The sequence below is a fragment of the Malaclemys terrapin genome, chromosome 10, assembly GCF_027887155.1.
Source record: "Malaclemys terrapin pileata isolate rMalTer1 chromosome 10, rMalTer1.hap1, whole genome shotgun sequence".
NCBI classification, from domain to species: domain Eukaryota; kingdom Metazoa; phylum Chordata; order Testudines; family Emydidae; genus Malaclemys; species Malaclemys terrapin.
Genome location: NC_071514.1, coordinates 72,217,018 through 72,242,580, shown reverse-complemented (window position 1 = coordinate 72,242,580; position 25,563 = coordinate 72,217,018). Strand labels below are relative to the sequence as shown.

Genomic DNA, 25,563 nt, shown 5'->3' with positions numbered 1-25,563 from the left:
ATGTTCCAATGCAATGGTGCACCATCCTAGCCCTAACATGCAATTTCATACATACTTTTTTTTAAATCCACAGTTGAACTTGAGTATTATGTAAAGATTATGCAAATTTAGACCTAGTCAGTTGGGAAATATCCTGGATTTGGATAAATCATTATTGGTGTATTACAACTGCTTATCACCTATGAGTAAGGAATGGATATAAAAAAAGAAATACAAAGTATGAGAATACTTGCTGTAAGTTCTGGACTGGATTCCATCTCTTAAAGAAACCAAACTTGTATGGTAAGACACTGCTTCTCTTATGAACTGGTTTACATATTCTTCAGGACAATATCTTCATATTTGCGTATTGAGGATTCTCCCTTCTCCCCATACAATTCTCATTGTGAAAGGGACACTTGAGATTTACTCCCCACTTTAAAAGTAGAGAGAACAACAGCATCTTGATCTTATTTGTATACCAGCTACAGTGCCGCTATGACCTGTGTTTTGCAAGTTGGTTAAGTACTATGGTAACAGGCTATCTTACAATCTATTACACTGCAGTTTATAAAATCAGAAAACAAAAAACAAGCAATTTTTCAAAACACTTTTATTTCTTTTTTAAACAGTTTGATAAAACCATTCATTGGCATTTAGAGTTCAACTGTAAACAATCACAATAAGTTGCTATTGTGTATTGAACTTTATACATTTTTACACAAAATTGCAGTAACAATCCATAGGAATAAGTTACATTCAGCATATTTGAGAATGGATTTGGCTATTGAAACACTATACTGGAAAAATCTGTGCGGTCAGGTAAGTAAAATTATTCAAAAGCTGAATGTTTAACTCCCTCCTGTGGTGTAAGTAAGCAGCATCATTATTCATCAGCTTCTATAAGTGTATATAGTGCTAGTGCTATATATTAAAAAGCCTGTTTTCACTCAGAACAAAATTTCAAGTTAACTACAGAAACTCCTTGCTCACGAGTCAGAGTATTATATAAGAGAGTTTCAAATAGACAAAGTTATTGTAAACATCTTTCCTTACACCAAAATGGGTATGCCACATTTAGATACATTTGTAGTCCTTTTGGGCTGACACACTCTAGGAGACCTTCTCAATTCTTTATGTTGCAGTAAGAGTTTTAAAGCATGACCAAAAAGAGAATCTAGTTGTTTTGTGTGCAAAAGCCTATAGTAAGAGTTTTAGCATTTACAGCCAAGACAATTCACATTACCATGCATATAAGCATTGAAAACTAAATTGTTACCCACCATTTGGGGATGGATTCTGTGTCAATTGAAGCCAGTGGCAAGGCTCCCACTGACTTCAGTGGTGAAGATCAGGCACTAGCTAATCTAGAGTGAGCTGATTTTAAAGAGAGACTGTCAATTTCAAAAATTACTTGTCATAACAGTAGGTGGTAAATACTCAAGATGACTATAACTAAAAGATTAGAGAACAAAGTTATTGTTTCAGTTTGTTAACTTTAAGTCAGTTTCCCAGTCTGTATGGGTCTTCCACACACCAGAGAAGCATGACTTTTTTTAATTTTAAAAAGTAGTAACAAAAATGGGCACGGTTATACAGTCTCTGATACCATTCCTGAAATTCCCTTAGATCACTTTTTGAAATGGATTAGGTTTCAAATTAGCAGTATCACTTTAATGAACAGCTGAACCTGGGTCTTAATACTGCATCCAGTGAACATCCAAAACTCCCCTTGATGTCAATGGGAGTTTTGGTAGCACAAGCACTGCAGGACCAGCTTCAAAACACATACCAATCCAAAATCAACCGAAAAAAGAATCAAGGACTGAAATTTAGAGCATAATGTTCAAACAATCACTTTCAGGCCATTATTCTGACATTTGGGCGTCAAAACAAGTAGCCATATGTCCTTAATGTATTTAACATGAAAATTTTTTTAATCAGTAAATATGAATGGGTCAGAGAAAACATCCTCAGAATTTTCATAAGTGGACCTCTAAATCATTTATTTGGGGAAGTGTATCATGTATTTTTACATGAGAAATGATAGATTTTAGTCTAATTTCAAGAGAGGTTCACCACATTAAAGATTAGTAAGTCGAACTTATTTTTAAAGTTACTTTGTCTAAAGGCTTCAACATCTTTCAAGTATTATAGAAAAAAGATCAAGCTAATGTCATAAAGCATACCTCATTTAACACAATAATTATGAAAAAGATTGCAACCAGGTTTATTCAGACAGTTCAACATAACTCTTAAAAACTCATGACAGAGTATCTTACCAAGAAACCCAAGCAGCATAACATGGTTATTTTGGTTACTAGCTGCAGGCCTTGATAGATTTGATGCCACAAGTATCTGACAACATAAATAAGATTACAATTCACAGTCACAACAATAAAACCAGTGGGGATTTGGACTGTCAGGTAAATGTTTTTCAAAGCAGCTGGTTTAGAGAAAAAAAAAACAAAATAAACTTACCACCGAGGTGGTATATCTGATAAGGCTAACTGGTAAACTCCGATAAGCTCTCATGACAGATGTCAGTGTTAATTCACTGTCAAAATTTGTTACGATAACCAAATATAGAGGAGCCTATCCAAAACAGAAGAGGGTAGTGATGTGGGCAGGAGGGAAGTATACAGGACCAAACCATTTTCTCTGCTAAACTGGTAAAAGTATGAGAAAGAGGCTAAGGACCTGCTCCTATGAAGAAAGTACACGTTTTTTCAAGCATGCAACATAAAAAGTTCAGTCAAAGCACTTATGTTCCTCAAAACTCAGAAAATAAGCCACAACAAGCAGTTCCCACAATATGTTGCAGGTATTCCTTGCCTGGGCCCATAAAGTTTCCTTGTGAGGTATACATGTAATTTACATGAATGCTAGTACCTGCTAGCCTTGATATTTAGTACAGTTTCTACTGCTTTTTGAAGTTTAACACTAAAGGGCCAAGAAGGTTTACACAGCATTCAAACACACGGCTGTGGTTTTGCCTATACACATACAGTTCTCCACAGGCACATAAAAAAGGCTCAAGGCATTATTCAATATTTGTTTTAAACGTACTTAAAGTGATCTTTAAAAAGAGCAGTGCAGTATTTGCTTAAGTTCCACTTGAGTCAAGAAACGGGTTTATAAAAAGTTACTAGATAATTCTCAATACTAGATTTTTTATTTTCTTACCTTTCTTTAACCACTTCGTTTGTTTGCTTTGTAGTAGCAGAAACAGAACTCTTGATATGTAGTTCAGGAACGAGCTTGGTACTGACCAATGCCTTATAAAACTGAATTTTAAAAGCATTAAGTTGTTTAGTAACTAGTCTTATATTTTACTTTGATGTTTTAAATGCTTCTGACTGACATCCATAACTTAGCAAGCAAAAAATTGGAAATATATATAAAAAAAAGCCATCTTCTAGTCTTTTGAAATTACCCACCCCACTAAAATATATTCTTTCCTAGTACAACAGATTCCTTAGGACAGCCTCAACCCTAGAGAAGCATTTACTGTGAAAATTGATTCCTACATTGGATTTACTGAGGCCATGAAACTCCCTGAAAACCAATTCAATGCTTTTAGTCCAGACATTTTCCCTTTTTTGAGATGAGACAATATCAGGTATAGTGAAAAAAAATTAATGGTGTACACATAGCTGTACACAGTAGCCATGTGTATAAATATTACACATCTATGAAAGACTCTCTCCCCTTTGGTTTACAGTTCTCCCTCCCAGGGGGAGGGCACTGACATTTCTGTGTTGCTGTCTCTGCCAGATAATTCTAGTAGTACAAGAATACTGCTTTTGATTTATGCTTCTCCAGCCTTGACGTGCAGTGTATGTATGGCATGTGAAATGCTACCACACTAAACCATCCTTTATTTCAGTCTCAGATGGAATGTTTAAGTTACTTTTTAGGTTTACAATAAATCAAATTCAAGGCATGTTAACTTATTATTAGAATGGATTTAATCCACTCAGAATTAACACTCTTTAAACATTGTTAAAAGATTACATAGAGACGACAAACGACAATTCAATCACCTTTCTGTGTCTAGTATCAGGGGATAGCTGAGTTAGTCTGTATCCACCCTGACTGAACTGGCCCTGTCAACACTGGTTCTCCACTTGTGAGATAACTCCTTTCTCTTCATGGGTCAGTATAATAATGCCTGCATCTGTAATTTTCACTCCATGCATCTGAAGAAGTGGGTTTTTTACCCATGAAAGCTTATGCCCAAATAAATCTGTTAGTCTTTAAGGTGCCACTGGACTCTTTGTTGTTTCTGTGTCTAGTTATTGCAGGCTGTTTAACCTGATCCCATGATCATGGCTGAAAGCCACACACTCAGGGAAGTTAATAGTCTTGTCATGGTGAAACATCTATATGATCAGGTCTGTAGTATACAATATTCATCATACCAGAAGTCCCTTCATAGAACAACAACTTGTTTGCAATATTCAAAAGGAATGTTATAAGCCACCAGCACCCTATAATAGGCTTATGTAAAAACATTCTAGTCAGGCTGTTTTTGCTAGGTTTGTCTTTATGATGTTTAAAAAACAAACAAAAAAAAAAAAAGGGGGGGGGCTATTTCTTACACCTTCATTTGCTCCTCCTTATTCCTGGACATTTTGTATACATCAAAATCATCTCTAAAAGTAACTGTGATGTTACAAAAAAGAAGAGGAATGATTAAGAAAGAAACATGCAGCCGGAAAAGATAAACTAAGGGACAAAGTGTTCAGCCTGACCTTACAAGCATAAATAATTGGAGTACAATTTTTGTGCAAACAAATACATTGTTCTTAGATGTCCATGTAACAATAAATGCAGATACAAAACTGGAACTGAGTGCAAAAAATGGATACCAACATTTGAAACACTTAATGTATAGGAAAAGAGATCCTAATTCTTTGCCCGTATCCATAGCTTTAAAAATAAGAAAACCTTATGTCATCTGCCCCAGAAAAGTAGCAGGGAGCAAAATTTCTAAATTAAAAATTTTCATCCTTTCCCATAATAGATCAGTAGCTTCTGATAATTTAATCTACAACTCAGTATTTGACTTTTTAGAGAACTGTAAGATTTCTAATGCTATTGACTTTGTATTCTCATGGCGCAGAACTAACTGAGCTTTTATAAAAACAACAAAGTGGACATGAGTTATATAACACATAATGGTTCTATTACAGTCTATGGGACAAAGTCTAATTTTTGCCCAAGACAGCAACAGCTCCCTCACAGCTGTTTACTATTTATAATGCATGCCTACTTTAACATCTGCTGATTATGTAACTGGTACACATGTGATCTAAGGTCTAAAACTACACATGTAGTTTTAAAGTGCACATGAAATAAAATTATTTTCTAAATTTAAAAAATATTTCTAATCTCTTCCTTCTACAGCAACACATAGTGTCCATATTTGGGACTCAAAACAAATAAAAGGCCACTTCTGAAAGCAACAAAAGAGAAACTTTTCTTCACTCCTAGAAGCCTAAAGGTGTATTGAGTTATTTTCTAAATTTTGTAAATCATAATAACCTGGGACATTGAAATCAATAGGACTATTCATATGAATAAGGGTTTGTGGAATCAGTTCGTAAGGGCCAAATTCTCCAATGCAATGTGGCTAATTTGCAGAGAATTGTTGGCATAAGCTTATCCAAAGGAGAGTTTAATGGGCTTAGGAAGGATCATCTCAGGGTAAGGATGACCTTTCAGTGTTGCAGAGGCACTGTAAATGTTTGTATACCAGCCTGCTACCATAACAGGGAAAAGGGGACATGGCCCTATGTTTTGCACATTTCTGGTCCCTACAGACTGTTTGCAGCCATCACAGAGCTGCCCTCAGGATGCAGTGGGACCAAGTCTCCACAGAACTGCAACAGGATCAGGGGAGTGCAAAAAAATAGAGTTTTATTTCCACCTTTGCACACCTCAACCTCAATGCTCTGGGCAGATCAGCTACCTTACATCCCACCCTCCGGAGTGGGCTTCATATTTCCAGTAAGATTCAGTCATAATGAAGGTTTGTTTTTTAAAGAAAGGACACACAACCCCCCTGCAAATATAGTTAGTTATAAGGGAGACATTGATAGGCCTTTGTCTACAGCTCACCAGCAAGTTTCATTGAAGATATTCTTTAAATGAAACTCACACCATTTCTCTAAAAAAAAAAAAAAAAAAAACTGTTGAGAGATGTCCTATATTGGAGTTCTCAGCTTCAGAATCTCTCAGTTAATTGATATACACAATACTTTTAGAGTCACAGGGTTTTTTTTAAAAAACAAAAACAAACAAAAAAAACCCCACCTGTGCTGAGATAGATGGATTGAATTCTATAGGTAAGAACTTTCCAATAGGGGACTATAAACACCAGCCAAAAGCACAGATTTGGCTCAGACCCTTAAAAAAAGATCAGTGCTGTAAAATTAAAGCCAAAAACTGTTCCAGACAAGCATTAATGTGAAAAACTCATTTGAGAGCTGCATGAATCCTAAATAAGTCAAATTACAATCTCCTGAGCCCAGAAGTTATGGTATTCCATATAACATTCCCCATTACTTACTAGACAAGAGTGTTTTATTAGCAACTCCAAGTGCCATTTAATTTTAGTTGCATAGCTCTCACTAAAACCTGAACTCTAACTTTGTCTCAGCACTGTTTGATTTAATCAGATATATTTTTCTAATATTAAAAACAGACATTATTAAGATTTCAGCATTATTTTGCTTTTACCTTCACTACTGCATGCCAGAGATTTGCTAGTGCAAAAGCTCGTACAGCTAGTAGCCACTGTGTTACCTGAGGATTATTTGTTGTATATTTTATACTTGAAAGCATTTTTTTATATGCAGTTATTTGCTCTGAAGACATGATGTTTAAATAGTCAAGGAAAATATACGGTTTCTGGCTGCTCAGTAGTCCCATAGGATATTCACTCAACGTGGCAGCAAGGATGGAATGCAGATCAGAAGGTTGCAGTTCAGAATCCAACGCCTCCAGAAATGCAAGTTGCAATTCATCCTCAATAATACCCATTTCTAATTCCAACAATTGCCTTTTTTGATTGTACTGTAGCTCTGACAGCCAGAAATGTGCAAAATGTACAAAGTTATCTCCAGTGCAACACCAGACACTCAAGTCACTAATGGAATTATATGCTTTCTCCAGCCAATCTGTCACAGAAGTACTATCAAAGTGGTTAAAAATCTTATCAAGTCGTCCTCTCTCAGGTGAAAAGAGCAGATGAGATGAATCCTTTGAAGCTGCACTTAAATTTAACCTTGTTGGTTCACTCAAATGAGGAGGCATTTTCTTGCCAATATGAGGCAAAGGTACAGCCTTAAATAAAGAACAATTCCTGATCTTAAGAGAAAAGAATTCTTTTTGTAAGCTACTATTAACATCAACTTGAGAATTCTTCAACAAGGAACATACGTCTGGAAGGTGAAGGATCTCATTTTGGCTATTTGGGCCACTTTCACTTAAATGTTCATGGTTTAAAACGTCTTCCTCCTCCATATTCATATGGGAGACAATCATAGCTCTTCTGTCCTTCAAACTTTGCATTTTGTTAAACAGTAATACAGAATATTATTAACCCTAGTTGCAGCACAGACAAGCACAGCAAGTCACAAGTCAATGGATCTCAATATGAACCTGAAAGAAAGAATGAATACAGGAAATTAACTCATGGTCAGTCTCCATCTTCAACTGCTTCTCTTAAAGTAAAATATACACATTTTCATCATATCCAAACAACATTATCAGTATTACCAGGTATTATTTAGGGATCTCCATATCATGAAGGGAAAAAAAGAATAGCTCAACAGCAGAATGTAGTTGAGGAACCTAATAGTATAGTTTGTAAGGAGGTCCCCCTAACTCTTTTCCTTGAATATGTTCAAGCAGATTTATCCTACACTGATGAAAGTGGATATTAATGCTATTAATTTTAACAGGTTCTAAAAATGTTATTTCTATACACAAAATTTAAAATCATGGCCTCTGACAGCAAGTTTCCCTCTACTCCGCTGCACATTTAATGCTGGTTTCTCCTCTTTTGCAGTTTAAATTCACTGAGTTAGAGCTTACCTTTGTTGGGTGGCGGAAAGCATCACAAGTGACTCAGCGAATGAGACATCTGAAAACTTATTGCATAACAATACTCTCTACTTTAACCAATAAGACTGCAGTATGTAAGTGATCAGAGGCTTAACATCAGAGATCAGTTTTAAGTGTCTTTCTTTAGATTTCAGAGTAGCAGCCGTGTTAGTCTGTATCCGCAAAAAGAACAGGAGTACTTGTGGCACCTTAGAGACTAACAAATTTATTAGAGCATAAGCTTTCGTGGGCTACACAGCCCACTTCTTCGGATGCATAAGAAGAAGTGAGCTGTAGCCCACGAAAGCTTATGCTCTAATAAATTTGTTAGTCTCTAAGGTGCCACCAGTACTCCTGTTCTCTTTCTTTAATTTTTAAAACATGGACATTAAAGTCAGAGGCAAAGTCTCAACTATTATGTCCATCAAAGCTGTTTTTAATAACGTTTCATTTCCCCCCAGACATGTTTGTGTGTGTTACCTTCTGTACTTGCTAACTTTGTATCAAGGCACTCAGTGAAAAACTGCACAACTATAAGTCCTCAGCAGCGGGTTAAGTGCCTGGAGAACGTTCACATAGATTGGCACATACAGCACATGAAACAACATGCGCAGCTCAGAGGAAAGATCACCAGGCAAACTGATTGCACAAGCATGATTAGGAGTTACAATGTATATTGCAACAAACCAAATTGCTGATCCTGTTACAAGACGACCACCATCTGCCAACACAGGCAGTAGACAAGGATGAAATAGCTGCCATGGTTACTAACTGAATACTGTGTGTGGAGCTACACATGGCTTATATCCAGACATGTCACTAACTGTTACAAATTTAAAGAGTTGTAGCACAGAAAGACAGGTTCAAGAAGAAAAAGTCGCCATATCCACGTTGTCAATCCTCTGGTCCCTTCAGTCTCCCTATCAGTTTATCATTCTATTGTTATTGTTCCTGAAAGAAGGGTTTGGTTTGTAGTGTGTGTGGCTTATCGGGGGGCGGAGGAGAAGAGATTTGGTAATTAAAAGTTTATTGATCAGTCTTGTCAGTTTCTTTTTGTTTCATCTTACTGCTTGGGGGGAAGGATAGCTCAGTGGTTTGAACACTGGCCTGCTAAACCCAGGGTTGTGAGCTCAATCTTTGAGGGGGCCACTTAGGGATATGGGGCAAAAATCAGTACTTGGTCCTGCTAGTGAAGGCAGGGGGCTGGACTCGATGACCTTTCAAGGTCCCTTCCAGTTCTCCTTCCAGATAGGATATCTCTATTTATTTATTTGCTAGATTTAGAAAGTTTCATCCTTTATGGGCCTCAAGTGGTAATAACATCTGTCCTCTAACATACCACAACCAAGCTTTCAGAGACCTTCTCTATAGTCACTCCCCCCACCCACCCCCAGTAGCTGCCTGATCTGCCTGAAAGGCTGTTCAAGTGCTTGCCTCATCTAGGCCCTCTTCTGTTGCCAATGAAGTCAACAGCAAAACATTCACCACCTTCTGAGAGAGAGTAGGCTCACATCCTTAAGCAGATTGTTAAGGCCCAACCCTCCAGATGATGAGTTTCCAATACCCATTGGGCTAGATGAAATAGAGAGCTCTGCATCTTGGAAGAGCAGGCTCCAAATAGTTTGTTTTACATTTAAATCAAAAGCTTATAAATGTATATTTTACTGTAAGCATCAAGTTATCCTGGGTTTCCTAGTAGGACAATTTTTCTTGAATTTGAAAGTCAATCTCTAACAGAAAACTAATTTTTACTGCTCCTTTGGGTAGTTATACTGATTTTGTTTCAACCTATATATGCTTATAAAATTATTTAGCCAGACAGACAGAAACTGGAACACTAAACACAGCATGTATCCTACAAAGACGACGAGATAACATGCAAGCTGAAGGACTGGTATAATAGTCACTTATTGCTTATTATAGTGACTGCTGTGCAGGATCAGATAACAGCATAACCTCAATGTACTTGTCTTTGTTTTTAAATTTACACAACAGGATGTTTCTCCTGGGGGAATTCTATGCCACTGCATGTGCACAGAATTCATGTCACCTGCGGATTTCTTGGCTTCCCCACAGAAAAATTGCTTTCTAAAAGGGAAGCTGCAAGAGCAGTCACGCACCAATCCCTAGCAGTGTGGGTATATCGTTTCAAGCACCTGGAGTAGCTAACAGAGAGGTAAATCACCGCAAGCCTGGGGACACCCCAGCCAGTGGCTTCTACCCTGAGCTGGGATTAGCTGCTAGTCCCCTCTGGGCTGGAGGCAGGACAGGACAGGACTTCCTCTTCCCCTGCAAGGGGTGACTGGGGCTGTGTCAGACCCACCCCCAGAAACCTTCCCCAGCTGCAGGAAGCTCATCATCCTCCCCTGCTTTCTACCCCCATTGCTCTTCAGCTGTGGGGAGAGGGGTCACTGTGTGGGGAGCTGCTCCCCCATCCACCCAACCCCCATGCATCTGGGCCTCCCATACTCAGATACCCCTGCCAAACTTCACATGGTACATCCAGAACTCCCCTAGCCCTCCATACCCAAACCCCACCCCACCAAACCTCAACCCCTGCATCTGGAGCCCCCCTGCACCCAGACCACTGCCCACTGAGCTCCCTGCACTCAAACTCCCACCCTGATGCCTGAGCCCCCACATCCAGACCCCACCACTGACCCCCAATTAGCTGCACCTGGACCACGACCCCACCAAGCCCCACTCCCCCAGCACCCAGACTCTCCTACTGAGCCCCAACCATCTTCATCTGGAAGCCCCTGCAGAGCCCATTGCCCCTGCACCTGGAACCCCCTCCCCCAACGAGCCTGTGTACATCCAGATGCCCTCCACACCTACGCCTCCCCACTGAGCTGCCTGCATCCAGATTCTCCCACACCTGGATCCTGCCTGGTTGAGCCTGCCTGTCCCACACCTGGTGCACCTGGCATAGAGGGGCAGGGCCCCAGGGCGTTTCTGGGGCAGGCCCAGTCCTTATGCTGTGTCAGGGTTGGGTGCAGCCTCACTACTGAGTCCATGTCCTGGGGGTGGGGGGGGAACTGCAGGGTGATCTCCCACCTTCATGCAGCCAGTGGCCTGTGCTCCCCACTGCCATGCTGGAGCCTCTGCATTTATTTCTTGACAAATAAAACTTGCAGCATTTTAAAATACTGTGTGCAGAATGCCCTCACGAGTAATGATCTGCACAAAATGCATCACAGCCACAATCTGACCTTCACTCTAGCTGGAAGTGAGTGCAAAAGTTTCTCTTTAGTCAGATTAAAAAGACAACAGTGCCCCCAGCAGGGCCGGATTAACTTTTTGTGGGCCCGGCTCCAAACATATTTGTGGGCCCCCCGGGGAATGACTGTAAAAGGGGCCGGAGGCAAAAAGCACAGTGGGGCGGGAGCTTGGGTTGGTCCCTGGAGCAAGGGAGGGACCAGGGGTAAACTGCAAGCGCAGCAGGGCTGGGGTAAACAGGATCCCCCCCACCCAGAGCGCGTACCTACCTTCTCCCTGGTTCTAGCCCATTCTCTTCGTCTCTCTGCACTGAGCTGCCCCTCCTCCAGTGTGACAAAGTGGGAATGTTCTTAATGTTTTCTCTGAATACTGTGTGACTGCCTCAGTTTCCCCTACGCATTTCTTAAGTATCTAGGTGGTGGGATAAGGGTGTGTGATTGTTGTAGAGCCCTAGAGGGCAGGTGTGATGCTGTCTGCACAGAAAATGGCTGACACACGGTCTCCTGGCAACTGATGACCTGGGCCCCTCCCCTGCAAGGTGCCAACTGAAGGTGTTGGAGAACAAAGATCAGGTCGCCTCCTGGGCCGGGGAAAGAGACAAGGGAGGGGCTGGAGGGGATTGCAGTGTGGAGCTGGCTGGGGAAACGGAGGGAGGCCCAGCACTGGTGTCTGGGCTCCCTACCCCACAAGACAGACCTGACTGAGGGGTCCTGTTTTCCCATACCTACAAGCTCTGATTTTACTGTGTTCCTGTCGTCTAATAAACCTTCTGTTTTACTGGCTGGCTGAGAGTCACGGTGAATTGCACGCAGTAGGGGGTGCAGGACCCTGACTCCCCCACACTACGTGACATCCAGCAGCAGCGGGACAGGTTCTCTTCCAGCCCTCTGGGGTGGGTGTTGGGAGTGGGAGGAGCAGAGGGTAATGTGGTTACTTCTATAACCGGACTTTTAGTTTCCGGTCAGCACTGCTAACCGGACACCCAGGTCCCATTTTCTACTGGAGTTTCCAGTCTAAAACTGGATACCTGGCAACAGGGGGTGCCAGAAAAGCCTGAGAAGGGGCAAGCAATCATTTTTAAAAGTGAGAGGCCTAAGGCTTAAGTGATGGGAAGCAAGGGGTGGGTGGGCTAGGGAGTGGAGAGGAGCTAAGGGGCAGGGCCATGTCAGCTGTACTGCCCAGGTAGGTTGGAGACTGGGGATCAGCTTACACAGTATCCCCAGCCCAGGTGACATGACAGCCAGTGGTGGATTTAGCGTTAATAGGGCCCCCTGGCCCTGTGCTCAGCTTCATTTTTGGGGCCCCTCCCTGGGACCCAGACAAGAAAAAGAACATTTTCTCTTATCTCCCCCCACCCCCGTTTTTCCATTTTCCCCCCCCTTCATCCTCCTCCTATAAGTAATAGCAAGTCAATGAAAATAAAGTGAGGTACCTTGATTGTTCTTATAGTCTAACTTATTTTTCCACAGACCATTTGAAAATTGCAGAGGGTCTTGATGGACCACTTATGAGCTTGCCTAATATTGTAAAAAAACATTGGGGTGCGGGGTCTGGCCAGGAGCTAGGATGAGGGAAGGGGCTCAGGGTTGGGGCTGAAGGTTGGGGTGTGGAGCGCTTACCTGGGGCAGCTTCTGTTTTGTGCGAGGGGTGCAGGCGCTCACATTTGGTGCTCAGGATGGGAGTGGGGATGTGGGGGGGTTCAGGAGTCAGGGCATGGAGGGCTGGGTATGTGTGGGGGTGGAGGAGTCAGGGGACTCAGGGTGTGTGAGGGGGTACAGGGGGCTGTGGGTGTGTGAGGGTGCAGAGGTCAGGGTGGGCAGAGGGCTGTGGGCTGAGGTCGTGCAGGTGCTCAGGGCAGGGGTATGCCCTGATTCCAGCCCCTTCCCCAAGGCCCCGCCTCTTCTCCTCCTCCTCCCCGGAGCCGCAAGCCTGCTGAGGCTGCCTCCTCCTTCCTGCTAGCAAGCAGCTGATCGGCGGCGGCGGCGGCGGCGGCGGGGGGGGGGGGGGGGGGCAGAAGGTACCAGGCTGGGGAAAGAGGCGGGGGAGAAGCTTGGCTGCCGGCAGAGCCTGCCCTGCTGCAGCAGGAGCCGGGAGCACTAAGCTTCTCCCCCGTGGGAGGGGCGGAGAGGAGCCGGCCGGACCGGGGCCCCTTTGGACCATGGGCCTGACGACCTGGTAAATCCGGTACTGGCCCTCAGTCCCTGGGTACCTGCGAGGGAAGCGTTAGTAACTCCAACAATGGCCCGCCTCAAGCGGAGTCACGTCCGCCTCCCCTCCCGCAAGCCCCCCGGCGGCGGGAACGGAGACTGCAGCCCCTCCCCATTCACCTGCAGCCTGACGTTGAGCATCATGGAGGCCACGATGTAGAGATAGGGGAAGTTGATCCGGAGCTTCCAGGCCAAGTCGAAGAAGAGGAGGAGGGACCTGGTCAGCCCCTTGCAGAAGACTCCGTAGGACCTGGCGGCGGCCGATTGCGAGAGCCTAGCAGCCAGGGCGGACAGAGCCGCCGCCATATACCCCCCGCCCCCACCGGGCGCTCGGACTGCACCGCCCCCACTCCGTAGTGACCCGCTGGGGAGCCGAGCCAGGGCCTCACCTCCCTTCCGCCGCCCCCAGCCCAAAGAGCCCGGATGTCGATCGCAATGGGGGAGATAGGAAGGACAACTATGGAATTTACATACGCAGGTCCCCCGCTTGCTACGTCACAGCGGTTTTGCGTTATGACGGCACGGCGCAACGACGCAGGCTAGGGGCTACAAAACACACACACACACACACACACACACACACACAGAGCGTCCCTCCCCTGCGCATGGGCAGTGCTCACGGAGCCGCTGGGCTCCTTCCCCAGTCCCTCCCACCTCAGGACTAGGCGCATGCGTATGAAGACTATGAACGCGTTTCAGGCCCATAGGGAGGGCATGTGCAGTACTGTCCTTACTAGCAGAACAGGCGGGAACGAAGAAGGGAGCGACTCGGACGACGGGACGCAGGGCGGGACTAGAGGGCGTTTGGGCCTTCTCCCCCTGTGGAGGAGGAGAACGGGCAGCCAGGCAGGGCGAGGCCGCGGCCGCCGCAGACTCTGGCTACCTTACCTTTGCCAAGGGCAGGGTGAGTGCTGACTAGCTCAGGCTCTGCCCGAGTCTGTTTTTCGTGAAGCAGAGGGAATTATGTGAGGGTCTTCCCTTGACTCTGCTGGATAAAAGCTTAACAGTGTGACCCAGGGGTGCTGCAGGGGTGAGAAAGAAAGTGTTGCCCTAAGTTCTTCCAGTCTAGCTCTAGGCTGAATCCCTCTGCTCTGTGTTTTCATAGGAAGTATATTTTGTATTCATTTTATTCTAGCACGAGCACCCTATAACAACTGCTCTAGCATAGGCACATCAACCAAACAATTTTCCATGCCAATTTTTTTTAAATAAACCACATTCTTTGCACCACTTAGGCAGCCAGACAGCTATCCCTAAACCAAGAGAAAAAGTTGTTTGTTTTACTTTAGTGAAAGCTTTATTTTAATAGTACAGTATTGAAGAACCATTCATCTATAGATTTTCAATACACTTTGCAAAAGTTTCTCACAAGCCCTCTGGGATAAATTAACAATAATTTATACTCACTTTACAGATGGAGAAACAGGTACAGAAGTGTGGTGACTTGCCCAGTACAATAAGCCAGTGGCAGAGTGAATAGAAGGGATTTCAGGGTGCTGATTTTTCTTCCACACCACAGGGAAACGGGTGCAACTCTATTAGGTTTCATTGTTGTAAACACTAGTATTAGATGAAAAATCAGGCCTCTGAAGTATTTTTCTAATTGTCTTCTGAGTACACTCCTTTCTCATTTATTTTAGGACCATTTAAATCATAAAAGTTGCATTTAAGGCTCCCTGCATTAAAAACAGTCTGAAATAATTGTTTATATGATTAACATTAAAATCTTCCAGTAGCACTATAAAAATATTTTACTGCCTCTTAATTGCTTTAATGCACAGATATATAGCAATCCCAAGAGGACTGAATATATTCCCAGGTTGATGTACACTTTTGTTTATAATATTGTTTTGGCCAGTCAATGTTTTCAGAGTAGGGGAGAGCACCTAGGTAACTCATCTCTGCATGCATTTGTATCTGCAATCAGTATGAGCCCAATGCAGGAAACTGAAAGTACTAGCTTTTATTGCCAGAGATAGAAATATTTAGGCTAAGTTGGGGCAAAGCTACTATCCACATTGTGAGTGAGTGAAGAGAGGCTGTCAGCCCAAGAAAAAACTCAGTGTCAGCCCCAAGTCCTTTCAGGCAGGCACACAGACAGACCTTTCCCTTTGCACTTCTCTTCCCCAGTGGAAAAGGAATCCAGCAATTCCCTTTCTGAATTACATGACTGCAGGCAGACAGCCCATAGACTTTTCTAGTTGTTCCATGTTGTTACAGGTAGAGTATTAGAAGCAGCATCTTGAGGCAGTGAGCAGAATCATCTGGTCTGACCTGTGATTGGCATTGGTCCACAGAACCAAATGGGGCAGGGTGGAACATAACCTGGACTGGTCTAAGCCAGCAACTGGATCAGTCATTGGACTAGGCCCAAAGGTGGGCACTTCTGTAAGCAGTGAAGTCTAGGGTTACTTACCAACTTTCTAATCGCACAAAACTGAACACCCTTGCCCCGCCTCTTCCCCTAGGCCCTGCCCCCACTCTGCCCCTTCTGAGGCCCCACCCCTGTTCACTCCATCCCCCCTTCCGCTCTCCCCGACACTCACGCCCTTGCTCATTTTCACTGTTCTGGGGAATTGGGGTACAAGAGGGAGTGAGAGCTCCAGCTGGGGGTGCAGGCTCCAGGGTGGGGCTAGAAAGGAGGGGTTCAGGGGGGGCTGCGTGCTGGGGTGCCAGCTCTGGAGTGGGCCAGGGATGAGGGGTTTGGGGTGTAGGAGGGAGCTCTGAGCTGGAGCCATGGGGTTCAGAGTGTGGGAGGCAGCACCAGGCTGAGGCAGGGAGTTGGGTGTGAGCGGGGGGTATGGGCTCTGGGCTGGGGGTGCGGGCTCCAGGGTGGGGCTAGAAATGAGGGGTTCAGAGTGCAGGAGGGGGCTCAGGGCTGGGATAGGGGGTTGGGGTGCAGGATCTGGGAGGGAGTTTGGATGCAGGAGGGGGTAAGGGGTGTGGGCTCCAGGTGGTGCTTACCTCAGGAGGCTCCCCAGAAGCAGCAACATGTCCCTGAGCTCCTAGGCGCAGGGACAGCCACGCAGCTCTGCACGCTGCCTCAGCCTGCAGGTGTCACCCCTACACCTCCCGTTGGCCATGATTCCTAGCCAATGGGAGCTGCAAAGCTGGCAATCAGGGCACGGGCAGCGCACAGAGCCCCCCTGGCCACACCTCCACCTAGGAGCCAAGGGACATGTCATCACTCCCGGGGACCTGCCCGGAGCCAGGTAAGGAGCCTGCCAGCACCGCCAACTGGACTTTTAATGGCCTGGTCAGTGGTGCTGACCGGAACTGCCAGGGTCCCTTTTTGACCGGGCGTTCTGGTTGAACACCAGACACCTGGCAACCCTAGATTGAAGGCATATTCACATTCATTATTTCTGATACATATTTTTATAGATCCAATATACCCAGCCTTTGCCTGCAAGGAGTGAGATCATGTCATTGTTCTCTCCACATATGGTTTTTAAGTGCCCCATCAGCACTAGAGTTCCTGTCGTTGTGTACTGGAAGAAGAGACTGAAATAGTGCCTAGCCTTTGTGCTAGGGCTACAGTGAGGGGAAATGCCTTCTCTCTTATCCACCCACCTCATGTGTAGTCCTAGACACAACCTGGACATCAACTAATTAAAAATGTGATTTAGCACAGGGGTTCTCAACCTTTTTCCTCTGAGCCCCTTCCCCGCAGTGCTACATAAAAACAAACAAACAAACAAACAAACCACACAGCCCAGCTGTGCCACAATAACTGTTTTTCTGCATATAAAAGCCAGGGCCATCATTGGGGTAGCAAGCAGTGCAATTTCCTGCCCCCCTCTCCCCCATCCCCCCGCATTGCTCAGGCTTCAGTTACAGCCCCAGATGGCGGGGCTCAGGGCCCTGGGCTTCAGCACCATGCACTGAGACTTTGGCTTTCTTCCCTGGACCCCAGGGAGTCTAATGCTGGCCCTTCTTGGTGGCGCCCCTGAAACCTGCTCATGGCCCCCCAGGGGCCCCAGACCCCTGGTTGAGAACCACTGACTGATGCAATACTTTGAGTCTGCTAAGTCTATCAAGTTCATTGTTCCCTGCTGCCCCAAAATATTTAAGTTTTCAGCTATTTAATTGTACTGCAGTGTGCAAACTGAAGGTTAATTTAGGGAAGCCAGATACACTTTTAGGTGGATATCTGCCCAGATTCTCAATAGTTCTGGCCCATACTGCTTACTGAAAGCAGTAGGACCATCATTTATACATTTGATTAAGACTATTAAACCAAAAGATCAAGAAAACATCAATACTGAACTATTAATTCAACAGTACATTTGTCAAGTTCAAATCAACAAGTTATCAATATTGTAATCTATCAAATCAGATTAATCCAAAAAAGGAATTTAAGGACGTGGCTGTCCATTTTTTTTTTTAAACCCCAACTAAATAACTTTATCAAACTGTCAAACCAGGACTTGGAGTAGGTAAAATATTTGGAGGCTGAAAACAAATTATTGGTGGTGTCTAAACCACAACCTCAAAACCAATCAAAGCTTCCTTGAGTTTGAATTTTTGCGTAGTAGCTAACCCTTTTCCTCCCTGCTGACCACACACCATCCTGCAGATATAATGTAGACCTTATCAGAACACTGAGAAGCAGAAGTTTGGCAACTCTTGTTTGACAGTTTACCAATGACAGCTTTATATTTCTTAGGAAAGTTAGTTTTCCTAATCCATCTGTTTGAGGATGTAATTTCCCTCTTTGCATCCCTCCACTTGCTCCCTCTTTTCACATCAAACATAAGCTGCTTGTCTCCACTTTCCAGACCATCTGAAGTTTATCCTTACCTTAGCCATCTTCTTTCATTCAGTATCAAAATGTTGACTCCCACCACTGATTCAATGGTGCCAACCTCCATCACACACTTCGTTAAATATTAAAACAAGCACTTATGTGTATCTTTCCTTGCTTCCCCTCATTCTCAGGAGGAGCACCCCATAAACATCCTCAAAACTACTTCGTTATTTTCTTTCATACCACTCCTTAAAACAAAATAAGTCACCTCTTCTGTGATTTCTACAAAAAACATTAACAAACATAAGGCTACTAGTGTGTTGATACCACAGCCTATATTGCTGACCAAGGTTATTGTATTGTTTTCTTGTACTTATCTATCTGTAGGAAAATGCACTCATTGCTGGTGCACCCTCTCATAGCTAGGCATAATGTAGCTCTCTCAAACTAGCATCCCCGCAGACAGGTACTCCAACCCTGTAGTTGTCTTGTCTCTTCTTGTGATCTAGTCCTCCAGCCAGGTCACTATTTGTTTCCTCTTTCCAGGGGGGACAGAAAGTCAAAAAAACAAAAACAAAACAAAAAAAAAAAACAACCAAACAAACAAAAAAACACAATAGTCTTGCAGCCTCAAGCAGAGTCTTTGAGGTAAGTCCCAACTCAATAGTCTTTCTGTCCCTAAACTGCAGGGTCTTTACATCACCTGTTCCAGTGTCCAGTAGAATGGCTAACACCCCAAGTCTACATCCCTGAAATCCTATCCCAATTTTGAGACCCACTCCAGGAGCTAAGTTAACTCATTTTCTATTACTTTTTCTAATTCTCCTCTCTCCTGACTTCTATGAGCTTATTTTCTTAGAGCAAGGAAACAACACTTGCTCCTAGGTCTTCTCTAACACTGATCATTCTTACTCCTTTTAAGGAAATCTGACTTCTTTCCAAGTGAACCTGCTAATTGACCTACTTAACACACCTCCAGGTGCTAGCAGAGGGGCTAATTGTAACCCTCTCAGTAATAGTAAGGGCTTTATACCCCATCACACCATCTGTTGTCTCTTGTGTTATACTTAGATTGTAAACTCTTTGGGGCAGTAACTGTCTTTTTGTTCTGTGTTTGTACCATGCCTACCACAGTGGGGACCTGGTCCCTGACTAGGGCTCCAAGGTTCTATGGTAATGCAAATAAATAATAATAACTTACACAAAATATGGAGCAAGTATTATATACAGTAGAGTGTAGGCTTGTTAAAACCTGGGCAACTTGCTTTCTCATGGGGACATTTACTGGTGCTCATATGCACACATACAGAGCCACACTTTTACATCCTAAAATTAAAGAATAAAAGGCTGGGATGTCTTCCAGATAATAAAAACACAACTCCAAAACAGAAAAAGGAGAAAGTAAGAGATTTAAAGTAACAGGAAGTTAACAAACGCTTCAACTCTCATGATCTGGGCTCTGATGAAATAGAAATTGGAACCCCTGTCAAGGAGCCAGATGGTGATGTTGCTGATACAGGGCTTCTTACCAGCAGCAGGGTGCAGGAGACTGATCAAAGGATTGTGTAGCCTGTTTGTTGATGTTGTGACTTCCTTCCTCAGAGGTGATCAGTCTCGGGGTTCTGTAATGTCAGTTTTTCCTCAAGTGGCTTGTTAATCCAAAAGGCAAAGACGTTGTCTTTTCCTTTTATTCTTATGGTTTGTGACCCTGTCTTATTCCACCTCCAGCGCAATGATTCCCTCCATGGCTCTTGGGCAATATGATGTGAAACACACTTTGGATTCCAACAGTGTGGCCCAATCAGGTTGGAGTTAAGTAATCCTTAGGATAGCACCAGTTTGGAAAAGTCCTGCAAAAACTAGCAGTTTTAAAAAACATTCACTGTTGCTAACCTCATGGACTGAAAGTTTGTGATACCCCAAAATATAAAAAATTAAGAAGTGGGACCACTTTTGAACTAACATCTTCTAGCAACATACAGAACGTGGGGTCTCGAATTCTCTAAAAATAACTGGTTGCAAAGACCTAGCAACAACACCAGACATTCAACATTCATCCATCAGCAAAGTTAAAAGTAAGTATGACCAGGTGTCATCATTAAGGATGATTTGGTCATGGAAGTCACAGATTCCATGACTTTATCAGTTATCCATGACTTCTTTGGCTTCAGCTTCAGCCCCGGGCATCAGGGATCCAGTTTTGGTTTCAACCCCAACGTGACTTACCCTGATTTTGTATATTTTTCCCATTAATCTTTACTGAATTTTGCTTAATTTTACCATGACAAAATTGTATCCATAGCCATCATTGTCTTTCAAACAAGACAATTTATTAATCCTTATATTTAGGAACAGGGAGGATAGGTCAAACAAATTCTCTTTGGAAATGTCCATCCTGACAGAAAAAGTTACTTTTAAACTTATCAAGATAAAACCCATTTAAAATAAAAATAATGAACGTTCATACCAGGTTTGTATTCTCATATATGCTATTTCTCTCATAGCAGATAGCTTCTTTAGAGCCTTTCATGAGCAGTTCTAGTGAAGAACAGGTTGCTGTCTGTAACTGCTTCTTGAAGTTATATTGTCTTGTTTCAGTTATAATTTACCTTTCTATTTTTATGCTGAGCTTGTTAAAAATAATGTATTTTAGTTTCTGGTTTTAATCTGATGTAGATTTTGCAATTGGCCATATCTGTGTAGTGTCAAAATGTCTTGCTCTCCAGTCCAAGAACAGAGGCTAGTAGTTTTTATGTGAATTAGCTGAACAGTAGTGCAGTGAGATAAAAGAAAGTATCATTTGTTGCTGCTCTATGTTTCTATTCTAGATTAAATTTGCCACAGTAGATGCTGGTCCTTGTCAGCCTCTGGCTCTGTTGATTGACATACATTTAATCTGGAGACACTGTCGTCGGCTTCCTCTGGACACCAGGGTTGCTCAACCCCCTGCTCTGCCCCAAGCCCCGCCCACTCCCAACCCCGTCCAACAAGCTCCCACCCCAGCCTCGTGTCTTCCTGCCTCAGTCCCTGCCCCTTCTCTCAAGCCCCCACCCCTGCCTCGCCTCTTCCCATCCAGTTCCGCCCCCTCCCCCGAGCGCGCCCTGACCCCACGCCTCCCCCTTCCTCCTAGCGCCTCTTGCATGCCGCAGAACAGCTGATTCACAGAGGGTTCCTGTCCCAATATATCCCTACACCTGCCATCCCTGTGTGTCCCTGCACTCCGCCCTTTCCTTTGTCCCCATGTGGCCCTGCAGCCCCCCCATTACCTGTCCCCATGTGGCCCTGCAGTCCCCCCCATTCAGCCCCTGGCTCAATGCTATCATCCCACTAGCTCCTGAGACCACGTCCATGTCTATCCCCCCACTAGCCCTTTTGAACCCGAGTTTCTGACCTTCCAGCAGCACCATGTGTCCTGTTCTGTCTGCTCCCCTGTCTCCCCCATATCCTGTGCCTCCTACCCTGGCCCTGTGGGCAGGGCACTGTGAGGAATGCAGCCAGTTGCTGGCTGCTACTGCCTGTGAGCTGGCTGCCCTCTGTTCTGGTTCCACAGCAGCCCCTGGTGGGCAAAAAGTGTAACTGCAGTGCCTCTCCAGCAGAATGCATTTTCTGCAGAGAAAAAAAAATCTGTGCAGTACATGAATTCTGCAGGTGTGTAGTGGTGCAGAATTTCCCCAGAAGTAAGAACCAGGCCCTTTAGCCATTCTTTCTTATTTTTACACTTATATCACCATACAATTGACAAATGGGTTGATTCTATACCTGTTGTAAATAGAGTTACATTGTCATAAAACTGAAGTAACATAGCAGAGAATCAGACCTAATATTTGCAAACAGAAAAAAAGCCCCTGTCTCAAAGAGCTTACAATCACATACAATGCTTGGTACTATGAGTAGTTCCATTGCCTGCCAATGCTTTCATGGCAGTAAACATTATGATTAGTACTAAGTGCATGCTGGATCAGCATATAAAGGTATAAATTAATACTGAGCAAATTAATAGTGAGCAGACACAGAGTGGTTTGTGGTCATTATAATTGAAATACCTAATGGAAGAGGTGATTATCAGAATTTTGTTAAGAAAGGAAAGGACCTGTTTCCTTTATATGTGCAATACCACGTAAACCACATGTGCTAATACTACATGAAAATTATACATTTGGTTTACAAATTTTCATTATTACTTACATAAGAACAGCCATACTTATTTCCAAAAATATTTTTTTCCTAACATTTTATTTTCACAATTCTTTCAGTCTCTCTCCTCTCTACTATAGTTAGTGTTGACATTTAAAAGTTGTAGTTCCTCTTTTATTTTAAGCCATTTTTCTCCTACAGCAGACTGAGTGCTAAATTTGAATGCTGTACACATCAGCTGATACTGCATTTCTTCAGTTTTTCAAGATTCAGGAAATCAATCATGTCTAAAATATCTGCCTGTAATTTTAAATACTGTGAGTCTGCCTTTGATTTCACACCACTTCTACACCAGTCTGATCTCCTGACTTCAGTGGAGTAAAGTCACTCTGGATTTGCACTTGAGTGAGAAGATAGCTTCTGTAATCTGACTAAGTTAAAAGTAGGTAGCATGCAGTAATAACTTTACTAAAATACACAGCTAAGTAATTTAAGGAAAAACATTAAACAAAATAAAACACACCATTCTGCATAAATTGTGTCTAGCTCTTTTAGTCTTCAAGCTCTTTACAAATATTAACTATTTACTACTAAGGAAATTGAATAAATATTACTATCCCCATTTTACACAGGAGAAAACTGAGGCAGAGAGGTTGGTGACTTGTCCCAGGCCACTGAGGAAGCCAATATCATAGCCAGAACTAGAACTCAGGAACAGGTTCCTGAACATCTAGTCCTGTGCTCACATTTTTCTTTCTGTGAAGAACAAGGCTCTGACCCTGCACCATTAAAGTCAATGAGCGTTTTGATATTGACTTCAGTGAACACAGAATCAAGTCCTATTTGCACTGTATTTAAGCAAGCCATTTTTTTTAACTATCATGTGACTGAAAAGCACCTACAAATTCAATTTTTTCACTGCTCCAGTGAGAGAAAACTCTTTAAACTATTTTTTTAAATAAATAAATACAATTGAGTTAAAAAATTATATACTTAGGACTCAACCTTGCCCTCTAATACTTTGTGAATCACTTTGCTTCTTGTAAAATCAACTACTGCTCAATACCCAGTCAAACTTTCAACTGCTATGAAATTAAATTACACTGTTTTCCCCCAAAAAACAGTTTTACCGTGGCAAGACAGACTTTTCATTTTGTGCCTAGCAATGTTAACACATTGTTTGTTAAAGGAAAATAAATTAATAGTGCTGATGTCAGTGAAAAGTGCAATCTAAAAGTTGGAGCCTGTGTCTAGGAATCAGGACTAATATGTTCTATTTCTCACTTTGGCAGGGACATTTGCTTCACTTCGTTGTGCTTCAATTCCCCCATATGTAAAATGGGCATCATCTACCTTACTGTGGTATTGTATGACTTTATTAATTAACTAATTTGCATGAAAACATGGGGAGATTCTTGGATTAAAGATGCAATCAAAATGCAAATTATCTCCATAATCCTGATACTCTGTCAGAATGTGTAAAACTTTCCAGTATTGCATCACTATGATTATCCTGCCACTCCCTGCCCACATAATCATGCTGCTGTAGTGCCAGCACAATAGAAATTCACACAGTATCTGAACTATTTTGAATGACTTCCTCTTCATGTCTAAGAATGTGGGTTTTTTTTGTATTTTTTTAAAATGTAATGGATGAGGAGAGACAGGTTACCAGATTATAAATCAATATTAAGGCTCTGATGCAAGCCTCAGGCTTATGGTTCATGATATTATCAGAATGCTGGAAGGATTTTAAGGATTCACAGTACCACCATTACTTTTATTACATAACAACTTGTACAATACTATGTTTCTACCTACACATTCTATACATATTACTGTAAATTTCCACATTTGCAGATTATCAGGTACTTTTATGTTTGTTAATTAATTATTTAAAACTTCCCTCTCCCTCCACACTCTTTTCACCTCCTTCATCCTGTTATCTGATTCTGAGGTTTTGAGCATATTGTCAAGCTCTAACCCTTCAGTCTGTTCCCTTGGCCCATCCCTCACTCTTCTCATCCTCAGGACAAAAAACTTGTCTGCAAAGAACTGTGTAAATTTACAGCACTATATTAATTATTTATTTCTGTATTTAAAAAGCTTTTTGCATTTTAGAAAACACAAAAATACAAGAATAAAATAAATAACATGGGTAAAGAGATATTACAATTCAGTAACAAACAATCCCTAATGTACCCAAAGGAACAAAAAAAAAACAACAGCAAGGATCTGCCTTGTACAGCATTCATAGGATACTTAGGTTAAGGGAGATATTCAGCCATGATTCCAAATGCAGAGTTTCCATTGATCCCAGATGATTCCATCTTAGCATGTTTGAGACAATAACATTTTACAAATACATGTTAAAAATATGGCATGGATCCACTGTTCTCTATTAAATTATATGGAATCCATCCAATACTGAATTATTATTTTAATGGCTTAAGTTAAATATATATCTAAAACTTTTGTGGTATAAATATCTGACTACACAGTTAAAATAAATTAATATCAAAATTTAAAAATGCCTTACATTAGTTTTAACATTTATTTGTAGATGTAAGTAAAAAAAACCTGATCCCCAAATAACCAGGTGGAAAGACTTTGAAAAGAACACGTGGATAAAGATTTGGGTTGCCTTTAACAGGATCATAATAATAATTTGTGCTAAAGCAAATGCTTTCTCCATGGCAACCTCTTTCCTTGTCTTTTTATCCTATTGAAGTCATTTTATGTTTTGTCGTGGCAGTCAGGTGCCATAAACATAACTGTGAAGAAAATAAAGTTATGATCTAATCAGAGGAGTAAACAAAAAGAATAAAGGAAATGTGTAAAGGAAAAGTAGAATTTGTATTTTATTATTATTATATACGTAAAGAAGACTAAAAGTTGGTGTGTTTAGATTCTTTAAAGTTGTTGTTTCTGTTTTTCACATTAGACATATTGGATCTAATTATTCATTCTGGATGTGCTACACTCAGCACAGGAAGTGGGGGAGGAGAGCAAAGGTGACTGTACATGATCTTTGCACTTCCCCTATCTCCATGTTCTGGGACTATCCACAGGTCTGCTTAACACTCCTAGCATGAGATCTGTTATTTTATGCTCAGCTGCCCATATAGCCTCTAAAGGCTGTTGCAACAGCCAATAGCT

General features: G+C 42.5%; 1 protein-coding gene and 1 long non-coding RNA gene across 2 annotated transcripts; one reads left to right on the top strand and one right to left on the bottom strand.

Moving 5' to 3' along the window:
• Nucleotides 1-7,416: 7,416 nt before the first annotated feature.
• Nucleotides 7,417-13,901, bottom strand: LOC128844734 (small integral membrane protein 10-like protein 2A). The gene is made up of 2 exons (XM_054042680.1): nucleotides 13,641-13,901; nucleotides 7,417-7,650 (listed from the first exon to the last, which is right to left on the bottom strand). The coding sequence occupies exons 1-2, from the start codon at nucleotides 13,824-13,826 to the stop codon at nucleotides 7,630-7,632; spliced, it is 207 nt and encodes a 68-aa protein (XP_053898655.1). The 5' UTR covers nucleotides 13,827-13,901; the 3' UTR covers nucleotides 7,417-7,629.
• A 279-nt stretch (nucleotides 13,902-14,180) lies between these two features.
• LOC128844982 (uncharacterized) lies at nucleotides 14,181-21,191 on the top strand. The gene is made up of 3 exons (XR_008446582.1): nucleotides 14,181-14,424; nucleotides 19,999-20,345; nucleotides 21,099-21,191. It is a non-coding gene; the product is annotated as an uncharacterized LOC128844982 (long non-coding RNA).
• Nucleotides 21,192-25,563: the final 4,372 nt, after the last annotated feature.